Source organism: Eulemur rufifrons, chromosome 19 (genome assembly GCF_041146395.1).
Source record: "Eulemur rufifrons isolate Redbay chromosome 19, OSU_ERuf_1, whole genome shotgun sequence".
NCBI classification, from domain to species: domain Eukaryota; kingdom Metazoa; phylum Chordata; class Mammalia; order Primates; family Lemuridae; genus Eulemur; species Eulemur rufifrons.
The window spans coordinates 10,351,147-10,377,496 of NC_091001.1; the positions used below are offsets into that span (position 1 = coordinate 10,351,147).

Genomic DNA, 26,350 nt, shown 5'->3' on the forward strand with positions numbered 1-26,350 from the left:
TGTGGAGGCTCATGCCTGTAATCCCAGTATTTTGGATCACTTGAGGCCAAAAATTCAAGGCCAGCCTGGGCAACACAGCAAGACCCCGTTTCTAAAAAATTTTTTTTAAAAATTAGCTGGGCAAGGTAGCCATGACTGTTGTAGCCCTATCTATGGGAAGGATCGACTGAGCCCAGGAGATCAAAGTTACAGAGAGCTATGGTGTTATCAGGCACTCCACCAGGGGCGACAGAGTGAGACCCTATCTCTAAAAATAAATAAATAAATAAATAAGTAAATGAAAATGAGGAGTTGGCCTATGAACTCACTTGGAAACAACTGGATTTTGTAGACGCTCAGGTATTTATAGGTCCCAAAGGATTCTTTGCGATCCTTTATTTTCCTCTTTTTTGGGGGCGGGGGTTGCTGTGTTGGGCAGGCTGATCTTGAACTTGAGGCCTTAAGTGATCCTTCCCACCAGGCCTCCGAAAGGACTGGGATTACGGGCCACCGCGCCCTGCTCCCCGTTTTCTTTTGCTGCTGCTTTATCAATTCCAAGGGCAGAGTGTCAAGGTCCAACTCAAAGGGGAATTGTCCTTGTGGTATCTAACAATGTCAGGTGCAAAAAGGAGCAAATTTACATAGAAGCAGCCTGGGGAAATTAGCGCCCCAGATGAGTCTTAAGTTTGGGAAACGCTGAGGTAACACAGAAAGTGCTCGGAAGAGTAATACTAATAATCCGTCGTGGGAGGAACCGCCCATTTGACAATCAACCCCCCGCTAGCGCACAGACAAACCCACTGGCCGAGAGGAGCAGGACAGGGGCCCGGGCATCTCCCTCACGGGCGGGGGTAAGGCCCGGGCCGCTCCGCTCTCCGGGACGCGCCCTCGCAGCTTCCCCGCTGCTCAGGCCAGGCGCCCGCGGGCCGAGGTGCGCCAGGTGGCGAGGGTGCCAGGCGCGGCCGGTTCGCGGCCGACTGAGTCAGCCGCCCAGCTATGCTGCGGAACCAGGGGAGCCGGCTCGGCCGCCCCCGCCGCTGAGCTCGGGCTACCCCCGCGCCGGGCGCCGGTCCCCGCCCCCGCCGGCCGAGAGGAAGCGGCCGAGGCGCGGCGCGGGAGCACCTGGGCAGGGCGCCGGCAGCGGGCGCGGCGCTTCCGGAGCTGCGCGCCCGTCCGCGGCCCGCGCTCGCCGCGCTCCCCGCCTCCAGGTGCGGCGGCGGCTGCGCCCGGCCCGGGGAACAGCGCCGCCCGCGCGGCCGCCGCCCGGCAGCAGACGCGGCTGCGGGCAGCCTGCGGGGACGGTGGAGGAGGAGGTCCCGCGCCCGGGCTAGACGGGCGAGGACCGGGCGCCCGGACAGGGAGAGGCGCCGGGGATCCCCAGCCCGCCTGGCCTCGCTCGCACAGCTCTGCGGCCCGCGCGCAAGGCGGGTACTGGGGGCTCCGGGTGGGCTGGGCCGGCGTGGCCACGACCCGGGGCGGGAGGACCGGCTCGGGATGGGCCGGGGCTTTTCGGCACTTCTCAGAGTACGTTTCCAGGACGCAACGTGCTCGGCTCAGATTTCTGCCCCTTGGATTTCGCTCCCGCGTGTGGGCGTTTAAAAGGAAACCAGAAGCCGGTAAGTGACACAAAAACTCCACTTCTGGGATTTGACCCGGGAAACTGACAATCCGGATAGACGGCCAGACTCCCCCTCCTTTCTTCTCCACCCCCAAATAAAAAGGAGCTGTAGCGAGTTCCGGGCACCAAGTTATTTACTCCGTAGAGATAATGACTTTGCCCCGGTCTCCGTGCTCCCCCGCACCCTGCTTGTTATGCACTTTGAGACGACAGGCCTGTTAATTAACTTTAATTACAATCATTTGGCCTCCACCTGCCTGAACTCAGCACCATCCACGGGGACCTGTCGGCAGTGAGTTTACCAAATTTATCTTTCTCGTTTACTTTTGGAGACAGTTTTTCTTGGGAGAAGTGATTGATATCCATCCTATTTAGTAAAGTAAGTTTTATTTTATTTAATTCCAGCTTGTTTTCTTAAACATTTCTCCCACCTCCTTGAGGCGATCTGGAGTTATTTCGACTTGGGGGAAGCCTTCGTGAAATTATATAACCACTGATAACTAGAGGAAAAATCCAGTAGAATCATAAGCTAGTTTGTGTGGAATAATGACATTTTTAGGTTGTTGCAAGTCTGTATAGGGATAGCAACATTTTTTTGCAAGCTTGTCCTTGGAGAAGGCTGCTCGGTGGAATATAGCCTTAGTGTTAAAAAAAAAAAAAAAAGAGTGTATTGAAAATAAGCTATTTTTAAAAGTACGTTTAATCGGATGTCATTGTTATTACCAATAATAGTATTGTACTTACAAGCTCAGTATTGATTTCTCCTCACTTAAGCACTCTACACCCGCACAAGTTTATGGAACGTTGCCCATAAGTAATTGGAAGATGAAGTTTATCGGTGTTTTAAAAAGGAAGCTAACTTTTTAAAGGAAAAAATAAATAAATACCTTTAAGTCTTATTTGTGACTTTCATACAATTACAGGATAAATATTGAGGGAAAATTCTCATGACATTCCACTGTTTAACAATGTTTACAAAAGAAAAAAAAGTGGGTCATGGAAATAGGCTAGAGCCTAAAGTGGAAATATCTTCCTGGCTCCTTTCCAAACATACATTTAACACACACACATTTAAGGTGGGTCCTAACACCAAGTGAGTTTTATATAGACTTGATTTGTCAGTACTCAGAGATTTATTTAAATTAAAATGTACCCAGAGGGTAAGTCAAAGGGCTCGTTAAAACTTATTTATGTGGGTGAGCATGTGTTTGTATTTTTTTCTTCCTATGTAAGCCTGTCGGATTTTATGTGGGTTGTCTGTGAAACGAAAAGCTGATGGTACATTTAAAAACAAATTCTTATTTTTCTAATATCACTGCAAGTTTCTCACAGTGTGAGGTTCATACGTGTGCAATTAATACTTTTCAGATTCAACTGCTCTAAGTGATTGTGGTTTAAGTATAGAACTCAGATTATAGTGAACTGTAGTTTTCTTAAAAAACTTTTACATTAGCGCATTGAAACTATGAAGTTTTCAAAACCTGTTTAGGTTCTGGGTTATAGACCTCCTGATATCCAATAAGGTATTTTTTGTTTTGTTTTGTTACTTTCTAGCCCACCTCACTGCAACACTGAGAAAGTTTGGTGAGAGTGACTATAAAAATGCTAAGTATAAATGATGGTCATTGCTTTAGTAACCTTCTTTTAACACGTATTTCCTTCTCTGTCCATGTATTTATTAACTAGTTTATTGGGTCCAGTCTTTGCACATACACTGTAGGGATTTTTGGATTCTCTATAAAGTATTAATTAGGTGGAGAAGTTCTTAATAATGTTGGAAATACGTCCTAGCTTTGACCAGATGTGATGGGTGTGAGAGTAGAGGCTGTGAGGTGCCATGTTAATCTTTTTTGCCAAATCCTGACCTTGTAGTTTGTCATTTTATTTATTAATTTTTAAATATATAATGGTAGTTAAGCCATTTTGCTCCTTTCTTTCTTTCTTTAATTGAAACAATACTCAATGGTATTCTCTTCGCATAATTGTTTCTAATTAGAAATCTGACATGTGCAATTTTGTTACAGTTTCGACTCAGCACAAGCTTACTTCTTTACCCATGCTAGTGAGGGAACAAAGGGGTCCTGATCTGGGTTGGAGTAGTCATTTTGCTGGCCAGAGTCAGGGATTAAAAGCTATTTGTGAAGAGGTAGGGAGAATTATTTTTCTTATGCCATTTGTGTACACAGTTGGATGAGTAGGCGAGGGAATACTCAGGAAGGGGCTGATAAGACAGTGTATCTTGCCTTGATGGTTCTCACAAAAATAGGATGAAAAATACACAAAACCCTACTGGTTACAGTACATAGCTTTAGGAAGAGGGAAGAATGGTTTGATCTGTCTGGAGTGGGAGAGATGATCTATAAGGAAGAGCAGAAGAGAAGCGTGGTCCATGCTGATTATCAGGTGACTTGGTCTCGTGGGGGTGGTGATGGTGAGAGGGGGCTGCTGAGACTTTTGCACTTACCCTACTATTCAAGGCCCTCCGCAGCTGACTCCAGCCTGCCTACTGGTATCGCCTTTTATTCCTTGATTGAATCCTAGGTCCATCTCAGCTCCTCCGACTCCCTGCTGCTGCCTGAGAACATCTCCCTCTATTCCTCCTTCATATGCATTCCTTCTACTTCAGGTGCTTCACCAGCTATATTTCTACCTACACATCTTTAAACTCCTCTCCATAGCTTCTTCACTGGTCTGTCCACCCTCAGAGCTCTGAATTGCTGTAGTAATTTGCTGTATTCATGTAGTTGATTTGAGATTTTTAGGGTTCCTAAGCTCTCATGAAGGATGATAGTGCCCCTTCTCCGTGTAATTAAAAATAAAACAACACTAAAATGTAAACCATGTGAAAGTCAACTTCATAAAATTTGATTTTTCTCATCATTACAATTTAAGTGGTTTTTTGAATGAGTCAGTTCTTCCCCCAAATTTTGTTTTGTTTTGTTTTTTGTTTGTTTTTGGGCATTCTTTCTGTATTGACACTTAGAAAATAGTAAAGATTGCTCATATGCATGTCATTTTCTTTTGCTTGTCACGCTAATCTAACCCTTTGAATTTTAAACTCTTAGAGGGAAGGCATTGTATCTTCACTTTCTTTGTAGCACTTAGCACTGTTCTCAAATAAGATAATAGATGCTCTTATCTTGAACTGCAAATATTTCCCCCTATTATCTTGGAAAGACTAGTGTTCCTTAAATATTTATTGAATGAGTAAATATGAATAAATGGGCCAATGAGTTAGGAGACATTTGCTGAGATACCCTCTTTTGTAACAAAAGGAGACTTTGACAATTACTGAACCAATGGGAATAAGCCCTCAAACTCAGTTGGAAAAGAGGTCAGGGTGCTATTTATAAATGCAAAGAGAGGAAACGTTCACAGTAGGCTATTTTGAAACATCTGGTTGTTAGTCTAAAAATGTGACTCTTACATTCAGAGAAATGGTGGAGTATACATTTGTGTGAAAGTTTTAAAATTCTGCTCTTGTAAAAACTCTGGAAGATGAAATCTTTCTCTGGTTTCCCAAGAATTATAGCACTATTGTAAAGATCTGTCCATTAGAAAAAAAGCATTCACAAACCTTAGTCAATTAACTTAAAATCTGAATGGAGAGGTTGAAAAAGGTTTGAAAGAGAAAAGATTTACTGAAGCTACGGAGATTATCAAGCATTTAACTATTGAGATACTGTGTAAAACACCTAAACCTAGCTATTACCTGTGCTTCTAATAAGGTCTTATACTAAGTAAAAGAATTAGCATTTCTGGCCTCCACTGGATGTGGAAATGGATGTTGTCGATTTTTAAAAAGTTGTGTTTTTCAGATTGCATAATAAATAATCAAAACATAGAAAAATCTTTACTCTTTGATACAAGCCCTGAAGTCATTTTGCTCAGAGCCTGGCTTTTTTCAGTTCAAACTTCAGTTATTCCCCATCTGGTAGAAACTAATTAAATCCTTACTGCTTGCCAGGCACTGTTCTAAGATCTTAATGCGTACTTAGTCATTTCATCCTCAGAACAGCCCTCTGAGGTGGGCCTATTATCATCCCTGCTTACAGATGACAACAGTGAGGCTCAGGAGAAGCAAGGAATTTTCCTAAGGCCATATAAGTGGCCCATAGCAGAGCTGGGATCTCCATAATCTCTGTGCTCTGCGTCCCAGGTCTAAAGTCTTCAGATGAAATCATCATTTTCGCAACTTTAACCACATCTGTATTTTACTAAATTAATGAAACTATGCTTACTGCTGTTTAGGTGCATTGTGGGTTTATTAGAAGAATGATTTACAGTGCTAATTTGAAGGAATGTAATATTATTATGCAGGCAGAAGAATACTGCTCAAACCAAGTGCTGTATGATCAAGTGCATATTGTATGCAACAAATAAATTAATAATAGCCAGCACTTATTGTACCCTTATAATTTATGTCAGGTATTGTTATATGTATCTTACATATTTTGCTAATTTTTTCTAACAGAAATACTATATGAAGTATATTATCCTCATTTTACAAATGGGGGAACCAAGCTTCAGGGAAGTTAATAATTTAATCAAAGTTTGCTGTTGAAAAGTGGGGAAGCCTGTATTGGAATTCAGGCATTGTGCTATCTATACCGGCGGTCCCCAGTCTTTTTGGCACCAGGGACCAGTTTCATGGAAGACAATTTTTCCATAGACCAGGGGACTGTGGAATGATTCCGGATGATTCAAATGCATTACGTTTATTGTGCAGTCAAACCTCTCTGCTAATGATAATCTGTATTTGCAGCCGCTCCCCAGCGCCAGCATCACCGCCTCAGCTCCACCTCAGATCATCGGGCATTAGATTCCCATAAGGAGCGCGTGACCTAGATCCTTCCCATGCTCAGCTTACAGTAGGGTTCATGTTCCTGTGAGAGTCTAATGCTGCAGCTGCTCTGACAGGGGGCGGAGCTCAGGCAGTGATGCGAGTGATGGGGACCAGCTGTAAACACAGATGAAGATTCCTTTGCTTGCCTGCTGCCCACCTCCTGCAGGGTGGCCTGGTTCCTAACCGGCCACGCACTGGTACTGGTCTGCATCCCGGGGGTTGGGACTGCAGAGCTGTGTGACTGCCTGGTTGGAGTTAATAAGGGCCTGGGAAAGGATGGGATAGTCAGCGAAGCCTCACTGATGTGGTGTTACTGTATTTTTAAGACTTGAATTGGCCCCTAAAGGAAAGAAGAAAGTCCACGTATGTACAGGGAGTTCATTTTGAATAAAAGCTGGGAGGCTGGCCCAGATCTTCTAGTCTGTCTCCCTGTCTCCTTTTTATTGTGGCAAAAAAACATATCATAAAATTTACCATCTTAACTATTTTTAAGCGTACAATTCAGTAGTGTTAAGTATGTCTACACTGTTGTGAAACAGACCTCCAGAACTTTCCCATCTTGTAGAACTGACACTCCTTACACATTAAACAATTCCTTTCTCCTCCACCCCTCTTTGGAAACTACCATTCCACTTCTGTTGCTGTGAATTGGATTACTTTAGATACCTCATGTAAGTGGAATCATACAGTGTGTGACTGGTTATTTCACTTAGCCGATGACTTCAGGGTTCATCTCTGTTGTAGCATTTGACAGGATTTCCTTCCTTTTAATAAAGGCTTCTTAGTATTCCGTTGTGTGTCTATACCATGTTACCATATTGTGTTTATCCATTCCCCTGCTCATAGACATTTGGGCTGCTGCCTCGCCTTATCTCCTTTGGCAAAACATTTAAAGTTAAACCTTTAAGATCGTGATCAGGTATCTTTTTCTATCAATACTTTCTCTTGTCAAGCATTTTTTCACCATCACCATTGACAGCTCATATGGCCAGTGAATACTCATTTTGGTGATATTTGATTATTCGATTTTGGCTTCATACTGTTTTACGGTATCAGTTGTACTATAACCTTACATTAGTTGTCTTCCTGAAATGATAGATGCAAAATAAATTGTAATAAACTAAGTTCTGTATTATGATTGCTTTATACAGTAATTACAAATATGTTCTCCCTTAATTTGTCATTGGCTCTTAAATCTCAGGCAATTAAATGTAGGTGAATGTAGGCTTCCATGTTTAACATTTACATGGGCACATACACCCATAATCGAACTGAAATGATGTATAAAACTTGAACTTTCAAGGAATAGTATGTTTAAGCAGCATCTCTCTCGTGTGAATAAAAGTGCTTCTGCATAGCTAGACAAGGGAGAGGGAGACTGTGAAGTCTTCTGTACCACTTTACTTTTAAATCAGTTGTATAGCTCGCTATTAGGGGGCATCATGGTAAACAGTGCAGGTTGTGGAGTCTGGCTTAGAATTTTGTCTCCACTGTTCATCTCTTGTGTGGTCTTGGGCATGGGGTTTTCCTGCTAAGGCAGATGCTAGGAGTAAATGAGATCTTACACAGATGGTTTGTAAACACTCCACAACTGTCGGCTGTTACTAGCAATGTAAGTCTGAGGGAGAATGAAAAAGAGGGTGGATTTATTTTGGTGGGTGGGGAAGGAGTAGTGTCACGATAGAGAACAGGGAGCAGACGAGGTCAGAGCCTGTGGGTGACCACAATTAAAAGAGGACCAGATTGAGGGAACTGGGTCACTGTAAGAGGTTTAATGGGGGTGAATGGATGATAGAGGAGAGGGATGCCAAATGAACAGTATTACACTTTTCTTGGGGCTACGCACTCAGCCTAGAACAATGAGCTAGCAGTCTTGCCCTTTAACCTTTACAGTCTGCCCTATACTATGGGATGGAGTCATATGACAACAAACGTTTTTTTCTCTAAACCACTTCCTCTTCTGCGTGGTTGTGGGGAACAGTCAACTTGAACATGCTGTTTTTATGAATACTTGGAGTTAGTGTCTTGATATTAAATAATGAGTTTTCTTGATGTGCAAATAAATGATACCTGTTTCTTGTGACTATATTCTGTAATGAAGCAAAGGTGAACTTCTGTAAGACCTGCAGCCTAAACTAGTAATTCATTAGCATGTTATCCCCATGGAGCCCTCTAATTTCTCAAGGAATTAGCTGTTTCTCCACAATAAGTTTGTTAGCAAATTGAAGGCAGGGACACTTTCTTCTTTTATCATTTATAGTGCTGGGCACTATATGGGTAGCTGATTAGTTACTATGAATTGGAGGAGTAAAAATTGTACCTGAGCTTTCTATGTTAGGCCCCTTTGTAGGATGTCCTAAGTCACCTTTCCTATCTGCTGGTGCCACTTAGCCATTGAGACCAGAAAAAGCATTTTTCTCACACATTTCTGCATCTAACCTGGGGAGATAGTTCCATTCCAGTGGGAACCACTGTTCTGGAATACAATAAACTCTCATTGTTATTAGACTCTGTAAGATTTGTATTGATAACATTGAAAAGTTCCATTCATTTAGCAGCCTTATTCATATAAATATTTTCTAAGGTTCCTTTCAGTCCTGTGATCCTATGATTGTGAAGCCTATTTTGTTACATTTGAGTTTCTAACTATGCTAAAATTCCCTCCGCCTCCCGCCATTTGTATGTTTCAGACTTTACAATGGTGTGGTCATTTTTTTTTTTTTTCCCAATGAATTAATCATAAGATTGCATTCAATTTTACCATGCTGTTTTGCCCCCATAAGATACCAGAGTCAGGCAAAGATGTTTCCAGAAGTTGTCAGCACTGAATACTAAATGATATAATAATAAGATTCTGTTTATTAAATGATACGGCAAGCTGGGGCTGTAACAGGTGCTCCTAAATGATACTTCCATTTTACTTTTACTTCCTCACAGAAGTGGTTCAAGATAACATGGGCAAACACACAACCATGTCTATTTGTACACTCTCCAAACATGTATTGTGTATATATCATGCACTGTGCTTATGAACAAATAATTTGACTGGCATTTATTGGGTAGCTCATATGGTTGGTCATCTTGGCAGAGTTTGCTATAATAATGATAATGGCAAACACTTACTTACCATTTGTTATGTCCAGTTGGTGTTGTAAGTGCTGTGCATATGTTAACTCATTTAATTCTTACAATAGAGGGGGAGGGGTGCGGTTTATTATTAACACTCCCGTTTTGCTGATGAGGAAACTAAAGCTCAGAGAGGTTAAATATGCACCCAAGCTTGTAAAGCTAGTAAATGGAAGTACTGAGATTTGACCCAAGTTGTCTAGCTTCAGTGTCCTGGCTTTTGTACCGTACTATGTGAAACAAGCAGAATGTGATCAAACACTTGCTATGGTCTGAATGTATGTGTTCCCTCCCCAAATTTGTGTGTTGAAACCTAACTGCCCAAGGTATTGGTGTTAAGAGGTGGGGCCTTTGGGAGGTGATTAGGTCACGAGGGCAGAGCCCTTGTGAACGGGATAAAAAAGAGGCCTTTGGGAGCTTGTTTGCTGCTTTTGCCTTTCTGCCACGTGAGGACATGTAGAAGGCCCTGTTTATGAGGAGTGAGCCCTCAGTAGACGTCAAATCTGCTGCTGCCTTGATCTTGGACTTCCCAGCCTCTAGAACTGTCAGCAGTGCATTTCTGTTGTTTATAAATTGTCAAGTCTAAGGTATAGATGGTCCCCAACTTATGATGATCCAACTTAGGATTCTTTGGCTTTATGATGGGGTGAAGGTGATGTGATTCACTGGAAATCGTGCTTCTACGGTGATGTGGGGCAGCAGCAGCAAGCCACACCTCCCAGTCTGCCGCACATTTTTGACTTAGGATGTTTTCCATTTACAGCGGGTTCATTGGGATGTAACCTTATCATAAATCAAAGAGCATCTGCTGTTGAAGCATCCTGAATGGACTGAGACAACATGCTAACCAGTTAATGCTGTGGGAATATAGAGAAGAAAGTGTATTTCTTGTTCAGTAGAGACCTCGTGAAGGAAAGTGTGTTAGACCTTGAAGAATAGAAAAAAAAAAAAAATAGCTGTGGGGACATAATGACAGTAGTAGTGAAAATATAGTGACAGAAGTGAATGTTTACTGAGTATGACTGTGTGAGGCACTTGTGGTGGAGTGTCTCATTTAGTCTTTACCAATGCTGAAGTACCTTGGAGTGTTTCCATTTTATAGGAAAGGAAATAATGACACTGACATGGACATGTGTATGCTTAGACTTCTAAAAAGTGGAAGAGGTGGGATTTGGACTTAGTCTGACTCCAGGCTTTTATGCAATGTGTTAGTGGGGGCATTCCATCCACGGGGAGGACAGTGATGAACTTAGGTGCAGGTGGGCTGGTATTAAGCAAGTGTGGGAAGTGTAAAGATTCAGAAATGTAATTATTGAATTTTGTTGCACATCCCAATCATCTTTGGAGGGTGTTTCAAATACAGATTTCTGGGCCCTGTTATCAGCAGTTGTTGCTGTATAACAGATCCACAGACTAGTGCCTGGAGAGTCACTGACTAGAGTGTGATATGCGTGCCAGTGAGCCCAGTTGGTGGTCAGAACATGGAGAGCTTCAGTTTCATATTAAGGAGTTTGCACGTGCTAGTATTGTACAGAGTTAGGCCTGCCCATCTCCTTGTGTCTAGTGTTGTGCTTAGGGGCTAGACCTTCTAAGGAAGAAACTGGATCTGTGAACACCTTTGGGTGGTCACACAATTAGAAAGTGAGATGATTGGAGGATGGAGCTGACATTTAAGTCCAGAGGGGATTGTAGGGCCTGTGGGTGGGAGCCTCTTCCATGTCATGGAAAGGAATCAGATTCATTAGCCTCGTTCAGCATGTTGAATGATAGCAGAGATAGTTTTGGCTGGAACATTTGGTATATTTGTCCTTGATTCAGCCACCCAGGAAGTATGGATGTATACTCCAAAGAAAGGCAAGGACTTTGTGTATTAAAATAAATACACACACATACACCAAAAAACTAATAAAATGGGTCTCTCAATCACTTCTTCCATCCCTATCAACCTCTTTCCTATCTCTTAAACATGTTCCAAGTGCTTTGCAAAGTTCTAGGATAGTAGCTATAGGTGAATGTGGAGAAAGCAGTGAATGATTCATTCCATGTTGAGGTGTTGGTAGGATGCCTTCACAGAGGAGGGAATACTGACTATTCATAGTAATGATTTTAAATGGTGCATAGAAAAGAAGATACAGCATGTGCAAAACGTTTGGGGCTATTGAACACCTGTTGCCTCAGGGGAATGTTAATTAACAAGAATGAATTAAAGTGAGTGAAGAATGTTGGTATTACGTTTGGCAAGGGTTGAATGTGAGCCTTGAGTTAGTACACGGGAATGCCTATCATGTAGGAAATATATAAGGTGTGATGTTTGGTAAGTAATTGCTGTTTATATCAGTCGTACCTGCTATTATTGTTATTGTTAGGCAGAGACCAAAATGTGATGTGCACTACGGGCATGATGAGCTTAGACTTTATCCTCTTGAGGGTGTGGAGTGATATGCTGACTTTGGATTTTGATAGTTTGCTGCTATGTGGAGACTGGGCTGAGAGATCTGTTCAGAGACTGTTGCAATAACCCAGGCGGGAGATGTAATGAGGGTCTGAACCATGGGAAAGGCCATGGGGATGGAGGAGTGTATTAGTCAGTTCAGCTGCCATTAACAAGATACAACAGGCTATATGGCTTAAACAACAGAAATTTATTTTCTCCCAGTGCTAGAGGCTGAGAAGTCCAAGATCCAGTTGCCAGCTGACAAGGTTCCTAGTGAGGGCCCTCTTCCTGGGGATTGGGGGGGGACAGAGAGTGGGCTCTCTGGTGTCTCTTACAGGAAACTAATCCTGTCTTGTCAGGGTCTCATCCTTATGACCTCATTTAACCTCAGTTACCCCCTGGAGGCCCTGTCTCTGCCCTCACATTGAAGGTTAGGGCTTCAACATGCACTGGGGGGAGGGGGCCACAGCGGTGTACGTAGCAAGGAGTGAAATCAGTCTCGCCTGTTCCTTGAATGTGGTAAGACCAGGGGGACTTGGGAAGGAATGCCTTCTGGGCTGTAGATCCGGGGTGCTGGCTAGGTGATGGTGTCACTACTTGCCGTAGGATTGGAGAAAGGATCAGAAGGTTTCTTGGTGTGTATTTTATTAAAATTATTTTTGTTCCATTAAAGTTTTTGTGGAGACTGGTAAGTAAAACTAGGACTTCTATAATTTATTCTACCCAAACAGGAAGGTGCTTCTAGTCCTCTTAAATTACTGGCCAATTCGTCATATTTTAAATTCTACAGTGGGTGAATTTTATGTTCATTTATTGTTCCCTTGGCAATTTATTTCCATTTTGTGATGTGCCAGAAAATATAGATAATACATTTAGCTACATAATAGTTGTGTAGAGTAAGAGTGGTTTATCTGAAAATTAGGTGTGTATGTGGTGTTGAGGTTTAACTACCCTTTTTTTTTTTTTTCTTTCACATTTTGGCATTTTAAGTGTGTGATCCAGTGATACCTTATTGACAACGACATTTCCTGTCTTTCATCTCTCGTTTGTAATCCATTTCTCTGCTTCTGCAGTGCTTTCCCTCTTATCCTATACCTGTTTGTTAATGTTTGCTCATATTTTTAAATAGTTGAGGCAATAGTGCTTATGAGCAATTGGCATGTCACATGTATGTGGAGTCCAAGTCGTGCTTTTTGGAGAGCTATTGCAATATGTGATTTTCAGCATTGCAGCAAAGTTTGCTCAGGGAAATTTACCTTGTTTGGGTGTGTCTCATTTTATTACTTCAATATGTTATGCATATTCTGTACTTTTTCCTTTTTATTGAAGCATTATATACAGAAATTTGCACATATGCATTTTTAGAAAGTGATCACATCCATATAACCAGCACCTGGATAAATTGACTTTTTTTTTTTTTAACATTTAATTATGTTGTTTGGAAGAAAAGTGAGCCTATATGAATATGCTGTGAACAGTGGAAAAAAATGTGACCTTTAAACCTTTTCCTTATCCTTTCGTGTTAGTGTATTTTTTTTGTTACTTAATGTATTTAAGAGTTAGCTAATTATTCAACTAGTGTTATCTTGTATATCAGTATTAATTATTTCTGTATAATGCTGCTTGCTTTTTTGAAATGAAAACCACTGACCTGAGAAGTATGTTCTAACTGCTTTTTAAATCTTTGAAAGTAAGTGTAGTGAAGGGGAAATTTGTTTATATGTAGCTACTGTTAAGAAAAATTACCTAAAACTTGGAAGTCAAAACAATGTTCTTTCAGGCCCTTGTTGGGCATCTTGTTTAACAGGCCCACCCTAGGAATGTTTAATTCTAATTCTAATTCCTGTGCTTGACTTTGCTTTTTGTTGAGTAGAGTCTAGTCTAGATACTGGGAAGTTACCTGTTAGCTTATAGATTTTTGTCCAGTAGAAAAGATAACCCCAAATGTTATGGGTTTATTGTCTTGTAGGACATTACCAGTTCTTTATCTAACCTAGTTGTCTTATTCTAATACTTTAAAAAAAAATGCCTTTTCTGATGAACTGTATACACCTGTTCCACAAATGGTCTTGGAACCAGCTTTGCCATCTTTCTTGTTACTTCATTAATTAATTATTTGAATACAATTTTTGATACACGTTCATTCTGTATTCGTGTCAGTGTCATTTTTTACCGTTTTGAGAAGTCATAGTTTCATGGCATTTCTGTCCTGTACCTCCACACCATGCCTAGGAATAGACTTTCTAGGGCATGCAAAACAAGGCACAAAGATTCCAAACTCAGTGAGTGAGAATTATTGTCCTAATTTCTATTGTATTTATTCAAAGAAAGCTTGTCGTGCAAAACTAGATTTTTAATATTTAAAATATCCTAATAAGTTGCTTTTATTTTTTTCCCCCAGGTGTAAGCACATAAAGCAGTCACGGTGGAGAAAATAACATTTTGAGAAATTTTCCAGTCACAATTGATAAAGGAAAAAACCAATAGAGAAGTGCATCCTCTTGAATATCTCACTGTACTGCTTTTTATAATTCAGCTTAGTAATGAAGCCACCATTATGTCTTCAGTCAGTGAAGTAAATGTGGATATTAAAGATTTCCTAATGAGCATTAATTTGGAGCAGTACCTCTTATGCTTCCGTGAGTCTGGCTTTAATACTGTGAGGGACTGTGCAGCGATAAACGACAGTGTGCTACACAAAATTGGAATATCACCTACAGGACACCGTCGGAGGATACTTAAACAGTTACAAATAGTCTTGTCAAAAATGCAGGACATGTCAATATATGCAAATGTTCATAAAACAAAGAAGAATGATGACACTTCAAAGGATCACCGTGCTACATCTCCTGATCAAAAGCCCTGCATAGAACTTGCAGATTCTGTTAGTGTTCTGACAACGAGCCAGCCACAGTTGGAGACTGTTACAAAACGTCTTGATGAAAATGATGTTAGTGTGGAAAATGGCCAACCTCTGCAATCAGAAGATGAATTGTCTCTTTCTAAACATGACCTTCCTGTTTCAGAAGAACCACACTCAAATATGGAATCTCTTCATGATTCTTTTTTTGGTAGTGAAAATATTAAAATAGAATCTTTGATTACAAAGAAGACTATGGATTGCACAATCGAAGAACAGCAAACAGAAAAAGTTAATTTTATCTCAGAAAATCTCAGCAAGCTTCCTAAGGCAGACCCTGAATGCATTTCTTCTGTTGGCTGTTCAACATCAGAAGCAGATTCCGGAGATGGACCTAATGGTGTATTAGAAAGATCACCACCATCCCCGTTCTTTCAATTTCAAGGAGAAATGGTTGTAAATGATTTGTATGTTCCATCGTCACCAATCCTATCACCTATGAGAAGTCGTAGCAAGTTGGTTTCAAGACCATCTCGATCTTTTCTGCTAAGACATCGGCCTGTACCAGAGATCCCAGGGTCAACAAAAGGAATTTCAGGGAGGTAAGAATTTTCATAAGTGTAAGTATTGAGTTTGAGGGAATTTAGTTATTTTTATCAATTATGTTTTCAGTGTTCTTTTCTAAATTGACTTATGTTTACCTATTCTATCAGCCTTTTCTTCTCTCTTAAAAATTTTCCTTGTGCCATTGTATGTTACTTCCCAGAGTCTGTTTCCAGTAGAAATAAATCTTATAACTGCCTGGAACTCTTTAGCTTTTCCCTATTGAATTGGGGGAAACATCCCTTACCCTAATTCTGCCTGGGCATTTCTTCCCATAGCTTTCCTCCACACCTGGAATTATAGTCTTTTCCATTAGTGCAGTTCTCATATTTGATTTCCTGACTCTGTTTCCCCATTAGATCATTTGTTCTTCGGCAGGGAATGTGTCTTTAATGTCTATACCTCTGCTGCCAGGAACAATGCTTGGCGCCAATTAATAATTCAACACGTGTCTATGGAAGTTGTTCCTCATCACTGTGCTAGGTGGGAAGGATGTGAAAAAGGACTTGCAGTCTAGTGTAGAGGACGAGTGTCAAAAGATGGTAGCAGTACAGTTATGAAACCAGGTTTGTTAGAGACTGCAACTCTGGGACCCCAAGGAGGGGTCCCGCCAGTGTGGATCACTGCACGGAGGAGGTAGGTCGTTGGTATCCTGAGCTCACTGAACAGTTTGAGAGGAGCCGATTTTTGCAGCAGAGAGAGCTTTCCTCTGTTTCTCAGTGTTATACCTAAAATAGTTATGGTTTTCTCCAGGGTTGGGGTGTGATATTACTTTTTCCACTAAGAGCTAACACTTGTTTCTCTGCTGGGAGACCTGAGGCTGTTCAAGTTGGACTGTTACTGCAGTGGCACTAAAGGCTCACCAGGCTGGCCTTTCTGCAGGCTTCCCCTTCACCCCTTGAACCTGTGGCTGCTACTGATTCTGTTGCCCTTAGGCACCTTTGGTAATTGCAGTGCAAGTTGTATTTGCAAGAGGAAAGGTAGCAATTTAGTGTTTCCCAGGGAAAACGTGGCAATTTACCAGATTGTTAATTTAAGGATCTCCTATTAGCCTGTAAACTCTTTGATGGCCGAGGCCCTAATGAATTTGTCTTTATCTTGATATCCCTGGTGCCAATAGCAATGTCAGGTATTTACAAGGAAATCAATAGTAATGGTGTTATTTATTAAACACTTAAGTGCTAGTTTGGTTTATAATTTTCCATGGGTTTTCTAATGTTCACAAAGGCTCTGTGAAGTAGATAATGTTCACCCCATTTTACTTATGAGGTAACTGGCTCTAAGGTTAATTTTCACAGGCTCACAAAGGTAGTGGACTGGGATTTCTTTCTAGTACCACCTACTCCAGAACCCACTTTGTTAATTACTCATTTAATAAATATTTTTAAGACTGTTGATTGCACATGTAAGAATTGAATTATTTCTTGGGATTGAAGAAGGCCACTAATTTTTGTATGACAATTTAGCATTTAAAATATTTTGCTAATTTCGAACAATTAAAGGAAAGTCAATGAAAAATTACAAATCTTCAAATGGCAAAGGCTTTTGACACGTGGGAAGGGTCTATTATGAGTACACAGGTTAAAACTGCATTTTTGACAGAACAGAATCCTTTTAGGAGTCCTAAAGATAACTTCAGATAAGAAACATTTGGTTTAAGTTTCAAACGGTATGGGCTATTTTTCATGAATTTTACAGACAGTAATTTGATGCTCATTCAGTTGTATAGGGGCAGCAAAACTATCTCCTTCCTCTTAAGCTCCTAGCTGGGTCTGAGAATTAAATTGATATAAGACAGATTAACAGGAGAAAAGCACACAAATTTATTTAACACAAGTAATACAGATTTTATGTGGCACAGGAACCCTCATAAGGAAATGAAGACCCAAAGAAGCAGTTATTGTCAAACACTTATGTACTGAGTTCCACAAAGGGTAATAGGATGTGAAAAAGTAAATTATGTGGGGAAGCCCAAAAGATAAGAATTATCTTAACAAGGTCCGTAGAGAATTCTTTCTACCTCAACTTCTTGTCCTGGAGGATAGGATGTTATTCCTTTCACATGGGAATTCCATCGCCTGCTTTTAAGAAACAGCTGGAAGGTCAGGTGATCTTTTTGCACCTGCTGTTTTCCAACACTTGAATTAAGTGTCTTTCATTCAAAATAGTCAATATGCCAGAGTGGTATATTTCCAATTGCTTCAGTTGTAGACATAAGCTTTGTTTCATATAAAGGCTCGTTACTCACTTTGTATCTTTGAGAATGAGAATTGAAACAACATTAGAATTCGTAGTAAGTAATTTAGTGCTAGCTGTGTCATGACACTATTTTCAATGTGATTTTTAGGTCAGATTGCCCATCATGATCTTTCTTTTCTTTGTGGTTATGATAGTAAATGAAAACTATGCTTCTGTGGTGCTTGGATCATAAAATGAGAAAGTAAATTAAAATATTTTCAGACTTCACTATTTTTCCTTATGGTTCGTCCCTGCGTTGCAAATAGTAATTGCAGGATTTTAAAGTGTTATAATGTGACTTTTTAAATAAAACTGTGAATTTTATAATACGAGTCTCTCTAGTCAAATAATATCTGCAAATGATATATAGTACCTTCCTTGATATGCCAAATAAAGTATTTCTTTGTGGCCAGTTCTTTCTTAATGTAATTACGAATTAAACATTTCATACAACTTTTCAAAGATATATGACCCTGGAAGTGTTTTCCTGATGTGAGGCTCTTTGTTTCTTTCTCCCTGGACACAGACTCTCCCTGCCTGCTTCCTCCCAACATGTCTGACACAGTTGACCCTCAGGTCAAATGGGTTGTCTTTGTTCCTGCCCTGAGTTCTTCCCTGAATTCCTACCTGCTCCTTTTCTCTGGAGGGCTGGGCTGGTCAATAACCTCAGGTTATCTTTTAATTCCTATCTCTTGAGAGCCAGATCAGAGCTAGCCTTGAAACACCAGCACTTTCCTTATTACCTTCACCTGGAGATCTCCCTGGTCTCTTGGAGTTCTACAAGCAGAAAGCAGCTGCAACCAGCATCTTGCCATTGCCATGGAATTCTGGGTTTGTGCTGTGGCCCTGCTAGGGAGAGTCCTCTTAGTTCTTGAGACAGGAAGAAACAGGTATCTTACAGCTACCGAGGAGGTACCTTTCTCCTCCTCCTCCTCAGTTTAATGATTTTATCCATCTTTCATGCAACTGCACTATCCTTGGCATAATTCACAAAGCCCTCCTCTCTTTTAGGTGAATGTTTTGGGGGAAGGGAAAATGAGGAAGCAGAAGGAATGGGAAGGGGATGGTAAGCCAAGCCGCACTGTTGTGGGAGCCTATCTGTTACAAACTGATGTACTGTATTGACTGTTTGAGGTCTTTTCAAAAGCTTGAAATCTAAACCTGAAAGCTCCAGCATTCTTTGAATTTTTAGATTTTTTTCTCTGGATGTACATAGACATTCAGAATGGTTAGCACTGTTTTATAGATTTCAATTTCGGAAATGTATGTGAGCAAAATGTGTACAGAAAAGTAATAAACAATTGTTTGCTGCACTGGATAACGAAAATAGAGAAAATCATGTTTTTTCATGTTCAAGACAAAATTTACATTTCACATTATAGCAGAAAAATGCTTACTAACCCTAAAATTCAGATTTTTGAATTTTAAAATGCTTTTTAATAAACTGAAAAAAATAAGCTAATTATTTCAGTATTTTTCTAAATTTTGACTTGGACATATAAATAATTGAATCAAAATTTAAATAGTTAATAGATTTATGATTATAAAGTAAGGATATCTGCTTGATATTTCTTGCAAGTTAAAAAGTCATTACATTTAAACTTTATTTTTGTAAATAAAAAATTCTACCTTGTTTGAAAACAGTATTAAACTTCAACTTTGCTAGTAGATTAAAAAAAATTTCATGATAATGGTAGTAGACTTAGGTGATGCAACCCTTCTTTAATGATCATTTATTCTTATCCTAAGGATGTTTTTTGGAACTTCACAGACTGAGACTTAATTATCTGTGCATTGTAAATTTGACGTTATTGGTCTGTGTTGTAGTTAACCCACTCTCATGCTCTCTGAATTCAGATTGTTGTCTTTTGTTTAGATATGAAAACCTCTGGGCAGTTTTAAACTGCTGGCTAATGATTGTGGTGGTTTTTCTTTTGAAGTGAACTCTGTAATGACCTGTAGTCTGTAACCAGTTGTGAGAACTGCATTTTTTTAAACACACATTCTGTGAAATGATAATCCATAGATGGTGTGAAAGTATTTTTTGGTGTGACTGCCTTGCCTAAGTAACAGGTAAGTATGGTTCATAAAGGGAGATCCTTGACATTAATTACCTTTATGCCTCTGCTTTTCTGGGCAGTTGTAGTGATTAAAAAAAAAAATGTTAAAAAATGACATCTGTAGATATGCTTAACCATTCACTTTGATAATCATAGTTATCCATTGCTTTCTCTTCTTTTTTATGCAAGTTCTTTAAACATTTTAATTCTGATACCAAGGATAGTTGTCTTTGCCTCTCTGGATACAATTACAAAATACTGTAGACTTGGTAGCTTAAACAACAGACATTTATTTTCTCACAGTTCTGGAGGCTGGAAGTCTGAAATCGAGGTGTTGGCCTGGTTCGGTTCTGGTGAGGGGTCCCTGCTGGCTTTCAGATGCCGCCTCCTTGTCTGCTCATATGGCCTTTCTCAGTGCCTGGGCTCAGGGGGACAGAGATCCATCTCTGGGGTCTCTTTTTATAAGGCCACCAGTTCTGTTGGAATAAGGCCCTGCCCCTATGACCTCATTTACCCTTAATTATTTCCCAAAGACCTTATATCCTTAGGACTTCAACATATGAATTTTGGGGGGACACAATTTCGTCCATAAGAACAGTTTTTCTTTACTGGAAATTTGTTAATTGTCTAAGTAATAAGACTGGGGCATTTTCAAAGCCCTTACAAACACATTACAGCCTACAGGTAAAGATTGTTTATAGTAGACCAGCCCATCAGGAACATCTGCAGATTCCCTCTATATTCAGAAAAAAGAAAAAAATTGAATTAGGGTTTTACAAATAATGAAACTACATGGGGAAAATATTAACAAAGCACTTATCAAGTTAACGTGACTTAGAATCTTTTATTTTTGGGGTTTTAGATTTTATTATTATTTGGAGTTTTAAACCTTCTATTTGAATATCAGTTTTAGCTTATTAAGAACAAACTTTAAACTTTCCCTTTTTTGAAATCTGCAAATCAAGCTTTGTACATACACACTTTATTTCCCAAGCTCTGTTGCATATGGAACAATTTCTGAACCTATCAAATAATGACATATATACTCATATGTCTATGTCCTTGGAACACTTTTTCAACAAGTTATTAGCTTGTTGAACCATGTATTGGTCCAAAGTACTGAGGCAGAGGGAGAACAGGTATGCTACAAAGACGAAGATGAGCTTGTAACTTTCGGTGAATTTATGGGGAGAAGAGGCCCCTTCTCAGGATTTGGAGTTAAGCTAGTAAGTCCATCTTCCTGGTCAGGGACTGTAGTATAAGCCATCTTTAAGAAATAGTTTGAAAAACACACAAAAATACTAAGACAAAATTATTTATAATTTGGGAAATTTAAAGCATACAGAAAATTATGTAAAATAAATATAGTTACCATATAATTATAGTTACCATATGACTATAATCATCTAGATTAAAAAATAGTAATATCTTGCCATATTGGACCCAGACTTTGTTGAGAAATAAGTAATTCAGCTATTTTGTCTCCTCCCTTTTTGCCCAGAAGTAACCAATATTCAGAAATTGATGTTTATCCTACTCATACATGCTTTTGTACTTTTACTACAAGTGCAATAGCATGGTTTTAGATGTTTTTGATTTATGAAAATGATATTCTTTTGCAACCTGGTATTTCACTTAATATTATTTTTGCTGTTTGTCCATGTTGATGCATCTATTTTATGCAATAACAGCTGTATGGTATCTTATTAAAAGAAAACACAATTTATTCCCCTATTAGGTTGTTGACATTTCTTCACTGTTACAAATAAAGATTGTTCATTTTGAGGACTTTAAGACACAAGTGTACATTAGGTTTACCAGGAGGACCAACCCAATATTCTTTTCCTCAATGAAAATAATAAAAATGTGCTCATTCTTGTTGAGTGTTCACATTGTATAGGGCGCTGCCTAATGCTCTTTAAAAGTATGCTCCCATTGATCATCGTCATATTCCAAGGCGGCAGGTCCTGTTTTTTCCCCCTCCTTTAATAAATGTGAAACCAGGTTCAGAGCTGTTAGGTAACTTGACCAAGATCACAAAGCATAATAACAAAAGATGATGATGACTAATGCTGGGTTTTTGATTTTTACAAATAAGTCATGCTTTATATTTCAAATTTAGAAGCAGTTTTCAGGATAATGGGAAGATAATAGGACAGAGATGGAAAGACAAACTTAACATTGAATTCTGGCTTATCCTCTTCTTAGCTGTGGGATTTGGGGTGGGAGAACCTGCCTTCCTTATTGGTAGGATTAGGACGCCAACTCCTGCCTCATACTGACTGCCTCATGTGCAAGGTTGTTACAAGGAATTATTGTGAGATTCGGAGATATAAAGCCCCCGACATAATGCTTTGGGCATAATAGATATTAGAATATAAGAGAGCTTGTGATAATTTATTAGTAGATACATAAAAGTATAAATTGTTAACCTAGAGTTTTCAAAACACCTTGTTTCCTATATTGAGATAATCTTTCACCTGCAGTAGTTCAGCTGAACTTGGTTAATAGATTTGGTAATCCCTTATAGGTGGATATTGAATAGTGAAATTAATAAAAACATTATAAACTTTTTTCTTTACATTTTATATGACAATAAAACTGACAAAATATTGCTTTAAAATACCACTAATGGGTATACTAAAATAGTTCAAACCCTTTCTTTATTTATATACATTTTTTAGTAAGTTAAAATTGATTTTTTTTGTGTGACAGGGTCTTGCTTTGTTGACTGGGCTAGGGCTAGAGTGTAGTAGCGTCATCATAGCTCACTATATCCTCAAACTCCTGGGTTCAAGTTATCCTCTTGCCTCAGCCTCTTGAATAGCTGGGACTACAGGCACTTGCCACCACTCCTGGTTAATTTTTATTTTTAGTAGAGACAGATTGGTCTTGAACTTCTGGCCTCAAGTGATCCTCCCGCCTTGGCCTCCCAAAGTGCTAGGATTACAGGTGTGAGCCACTGTGCCTGGCCTGATTTTATTTTATTTTTAAACTAAGCATTGTGGATTAGAGTATAGGCTATGGGACTGGACTGTCTGGGTTGAATCCCAGATTAGTTACTTAAGAGCTGTGTGACTTTGGGCAAGTTACGCCTTCGTGTGCCAATTTCCTCTTTAAAGAAATGCAGATAATCTTATTTCTGTCTATACTTTATATGTGTGTATATATACATGCACACCCCCATGTGTCCCTTAATGACGGGCACACCTTCTGAGAAATGCATCATTAGTCAATTTCTTCCTTGTGTAAACATCATAGAGAATACTACACAAACCTAGATCGTGTAGCCTGTTGTCCATCTGGGCTATGTGGTGTAGCCTGTTGCTCCTAGGCTGCAATCCTGCACAGCATGTTACCATACTGAATACTGTCCGCAACTGTAACATAATGGTAAGTATTTATGTATTCAAGCCTATCTAAGCTTAGAAAATATACAGTAAAAATATGGCATAAAAGATAAATGATACACCTGTATAGGGCATTTACTATGAATAGAACATGCAGGACTAGAGTTTCTTCCGGGGAAGTCAGTGAGTGAGTGGTGAGTGAATGTGAAGGTCTATTACTGTATAAACATTGTACACTAAATGTATAGAAAATATTTTTCTTTCTTCAACAATAAATTAACCCAGTAAGTTAACCTTAGCTTACTAAAAAACAACCACATTGTATAGCTATACAGAAATATTTTCTTTCTTTATATCATTCTATGAGCTTTTTTAATTTTAAAATCTATTTATTTATTTTTACTTTTAAACTTTTTTAAAAAGTAAGACGCGCACACACATTAGCCTAGGCCTGCGCAGAGTGGGGATCATCAGTGTCATTGTCTTCTGCCTCCACGTCTTGTTCCACCAGAAGGTCTTCAAGGCAGAATCACGGTGGCGCTGCCTCTCCTAGGGTAACGATGCCTTCTTCTGGAATATGCCCTAAAAGACCTTCCTGACGCTGATTTACAGTTAACTATTTTTTTTTTTTAAGAGGAAGAAGTACACTCTGAAATAAAATAAAAAGTATAGTTTAGCAAACAGATGAACCAGTAGCATAGTTGCTTGTTACCATGAAGTGTTACGCACTGTGTGTAATTGTATATGCTACACTCCATGAGCCTGGCCGTGCAGTAGGTTTGCTTATGTCAGCATCACCCACACACGCATGCTTTGCACTGTGATGTTACAGTGGCTACGATGTCACCAGGCACTAGGAATTTTTCAGCTTCATTATAATCTTGTGAGACCACTGCTGTGTATGTGTTCTGTCATTGACAACACCCTCCTTATGCAGCACGTGTCTATATTTATGTGTGTATATACACATAAAATTCTGACGTCTGTCTGGCATATTGTAAACGCTCAGTAAGAATTAGTAAATTTATTTTCAGTGCAAGTTACCAAAGCTGTAGAAAATTTGAGTATGCTCCACTTAAGGGTTCAAATCAGTAATATGTACTTGTGTTAGTAATATACACATATAAGGAAATAAGTACAATAGTTTAAAAGTATCAAGAATGTAGAGAGAATGAACAAATAATGAATTATTTTTTAATCATTTGGTAAAATTCTGTGCCTTTCCCCTGCCAAAGACAACTTCTATCCTGACATTAAATGGCAGCAACTTTCTTGCTTTTAAAAATTTTGCCTTTTAAGTATGTCCCAAATAGTACAGTTTTGCTTGTTTTGTGAACTTAAAAAAAAGCAGTTATATAATAAGTATTTTTTTGGTCAAACTCATTTTGCTTAGCTTTGAGAATTGTCCATGTTGACACCTGTGGTTATAGTTTATTCATTTCCACAGCTGTATAGTATTTTATTTTTTAATATAGTATCCGTTCTTACCATTGATAGATATTTCATATTTTTAATAGTTTTGTATTTTACATATATATTTATATAAATATATTTATACTATTTAAATATTACAATTATATTTATGTATTATAAATATATAATTTTCAAAATATTTAAATATGCATAAATATTCATATATACACATATAAGTAATATAGGTATACGTGTATACACATATATAAATCAACTTTATTAAAATATTTACATATAATAACATAGACTTATTTTAGGTATATAGGCTGATGAGTTTTGACAGATATTTATACCCATGTGACCACTACCACTATCCAGATATAGAACATTCCTGTCACTCCATTTTCTACAAAATTCTCCAGTGACCATTTGCAGTAAATTCCCCTACTCCCTGTATCAGGCAGCCATCAATCTCACTATACATTAGTATTGCCTGTTCTAGAATTTCGTATAAATATAATCATCCTGTTGGTAATCTTTCGCATCTGAAATCTTTATTCAATATAATGTTTTTGAGATGCATTCAGGTTGCTTGCTAGATTGTTCTTTTTATTATTGAGTAGTGTTTCTTTGTGTGGTCTCCCACAACTTGTTTTTCTGTTTGTTGACATATATTTAAGTGGGTTCTTGGAGCATATTTACATGCATATGTGTTGAATATGTATCTAGGAGTAGGATTGCTGTGTAATAGGATATGTATATCTTCCACTTTGGTAAGTAATGCAAAGTGGTTCTTGCAAAGTGGTTCTTACAAAGTGGTTATACGAATTTGTGTTACCAACAGCAGTGTATGTGTATTCCTCCTGTTTCATATCCTCAGCAACATGGTTTTTTCTTTTTAATTTAGCCATTTAGATACATGTGTAGTGGTAGTTATTGAGGTTTAATTAGCATTTTCTAATGATTAATGAGATTGAATACTTTATAATGTGTTTATTGGCTATTTGCCACATTTATGTTATCTTTGATGTGACTTTTCAAGTCTTTAGCCATTTTTATTTCTTTTTGGTTGTTGTTTTAAATTGCATTTTTCTGTCTTTCATAATGATTTTTAAGTGTCATTGATATACTGTGGTCATTAGCCTTTTGTCCAATATATCTGCCTCTCTGCTTATTGATTTTATGTTCCTTAATGGTGACTTTTTAATGAATAAAAGTTCTTAATTTAGTCAATTTACCAATACTTGCCTTTTAATAAAAAGGTAAAACTTTTTATATTTTAAGAAACATGAAAATATTCTATTTTTTATCTTCTGGCTTTATTGTTTGGCCTATTACACTGGGATTTATAACCCACCTTGAATTGATTTCTATGTGTGATCTGAGATAGGAGTAAAGTTTCATTTTCTTCCGTATAGATATATAAGTGATCTAATCATTAAAAAAGGCCACGCTTTCCTTATCCCTATAGGATAATATAACATCTTTGTCTTAAATGACAATTAGTTTCTTTATGGGCTCTTTATTGTACTTCAGTATTTTTTTTTTTTTGGAGACAAGGTCTCACTCTGTCACCCAGGCTACTGTAGTGCAGTGGCATCATCATAGCTCACAGCAACCTCAAACTTCTGGTCTTCGGTGATCCTCCTGCCTTAGCCTCCTGAGCAGCTGAGACTACAGGCATGCACCATCATGCCTGGCTAATTTTTCTGTTTCTTTGTAGAGACGAGATCTCACTTATGCTCTGGCTGGAATAGTCTATTATCCTTTCATTAGTAATATAGTGTTTTAATTACTGTAGCTTTATAATAAATCCTGATACC

General features: G+C 38.9%; 1 protein-coding gene across 1 annotated transcript in view; it reads left to right on the forward strand.

Moving 5' to 3' along the window:
- The first annotated feature begins 1,069 nt into the window (after positions 1-1,069).
- The window catches only part of ARAP2 (ArfGAP with RhoGAP domain, ankyrin repeat and PH domain 2), a 178,182-nt gene continuing 152,901 nt past the window's right edge, over positions 1,070-26,350 (forward strand). Inside the window, exons 1-2 of the mRNA XM_069494099.1 lie at positions 1,070-1,403; positions 14,405-15,465. Of these exons, the coding sequence (XP_069350200.1) occupies positions 14,561-15,465 (905 nt within the window). The 5' untranslated portion in view covers positions 1,070-1,403; positions 14,405-14,560. The remainder of the gene's footprint in view (positions 1,404-14,404; positions 15,466-26,350) is intronic.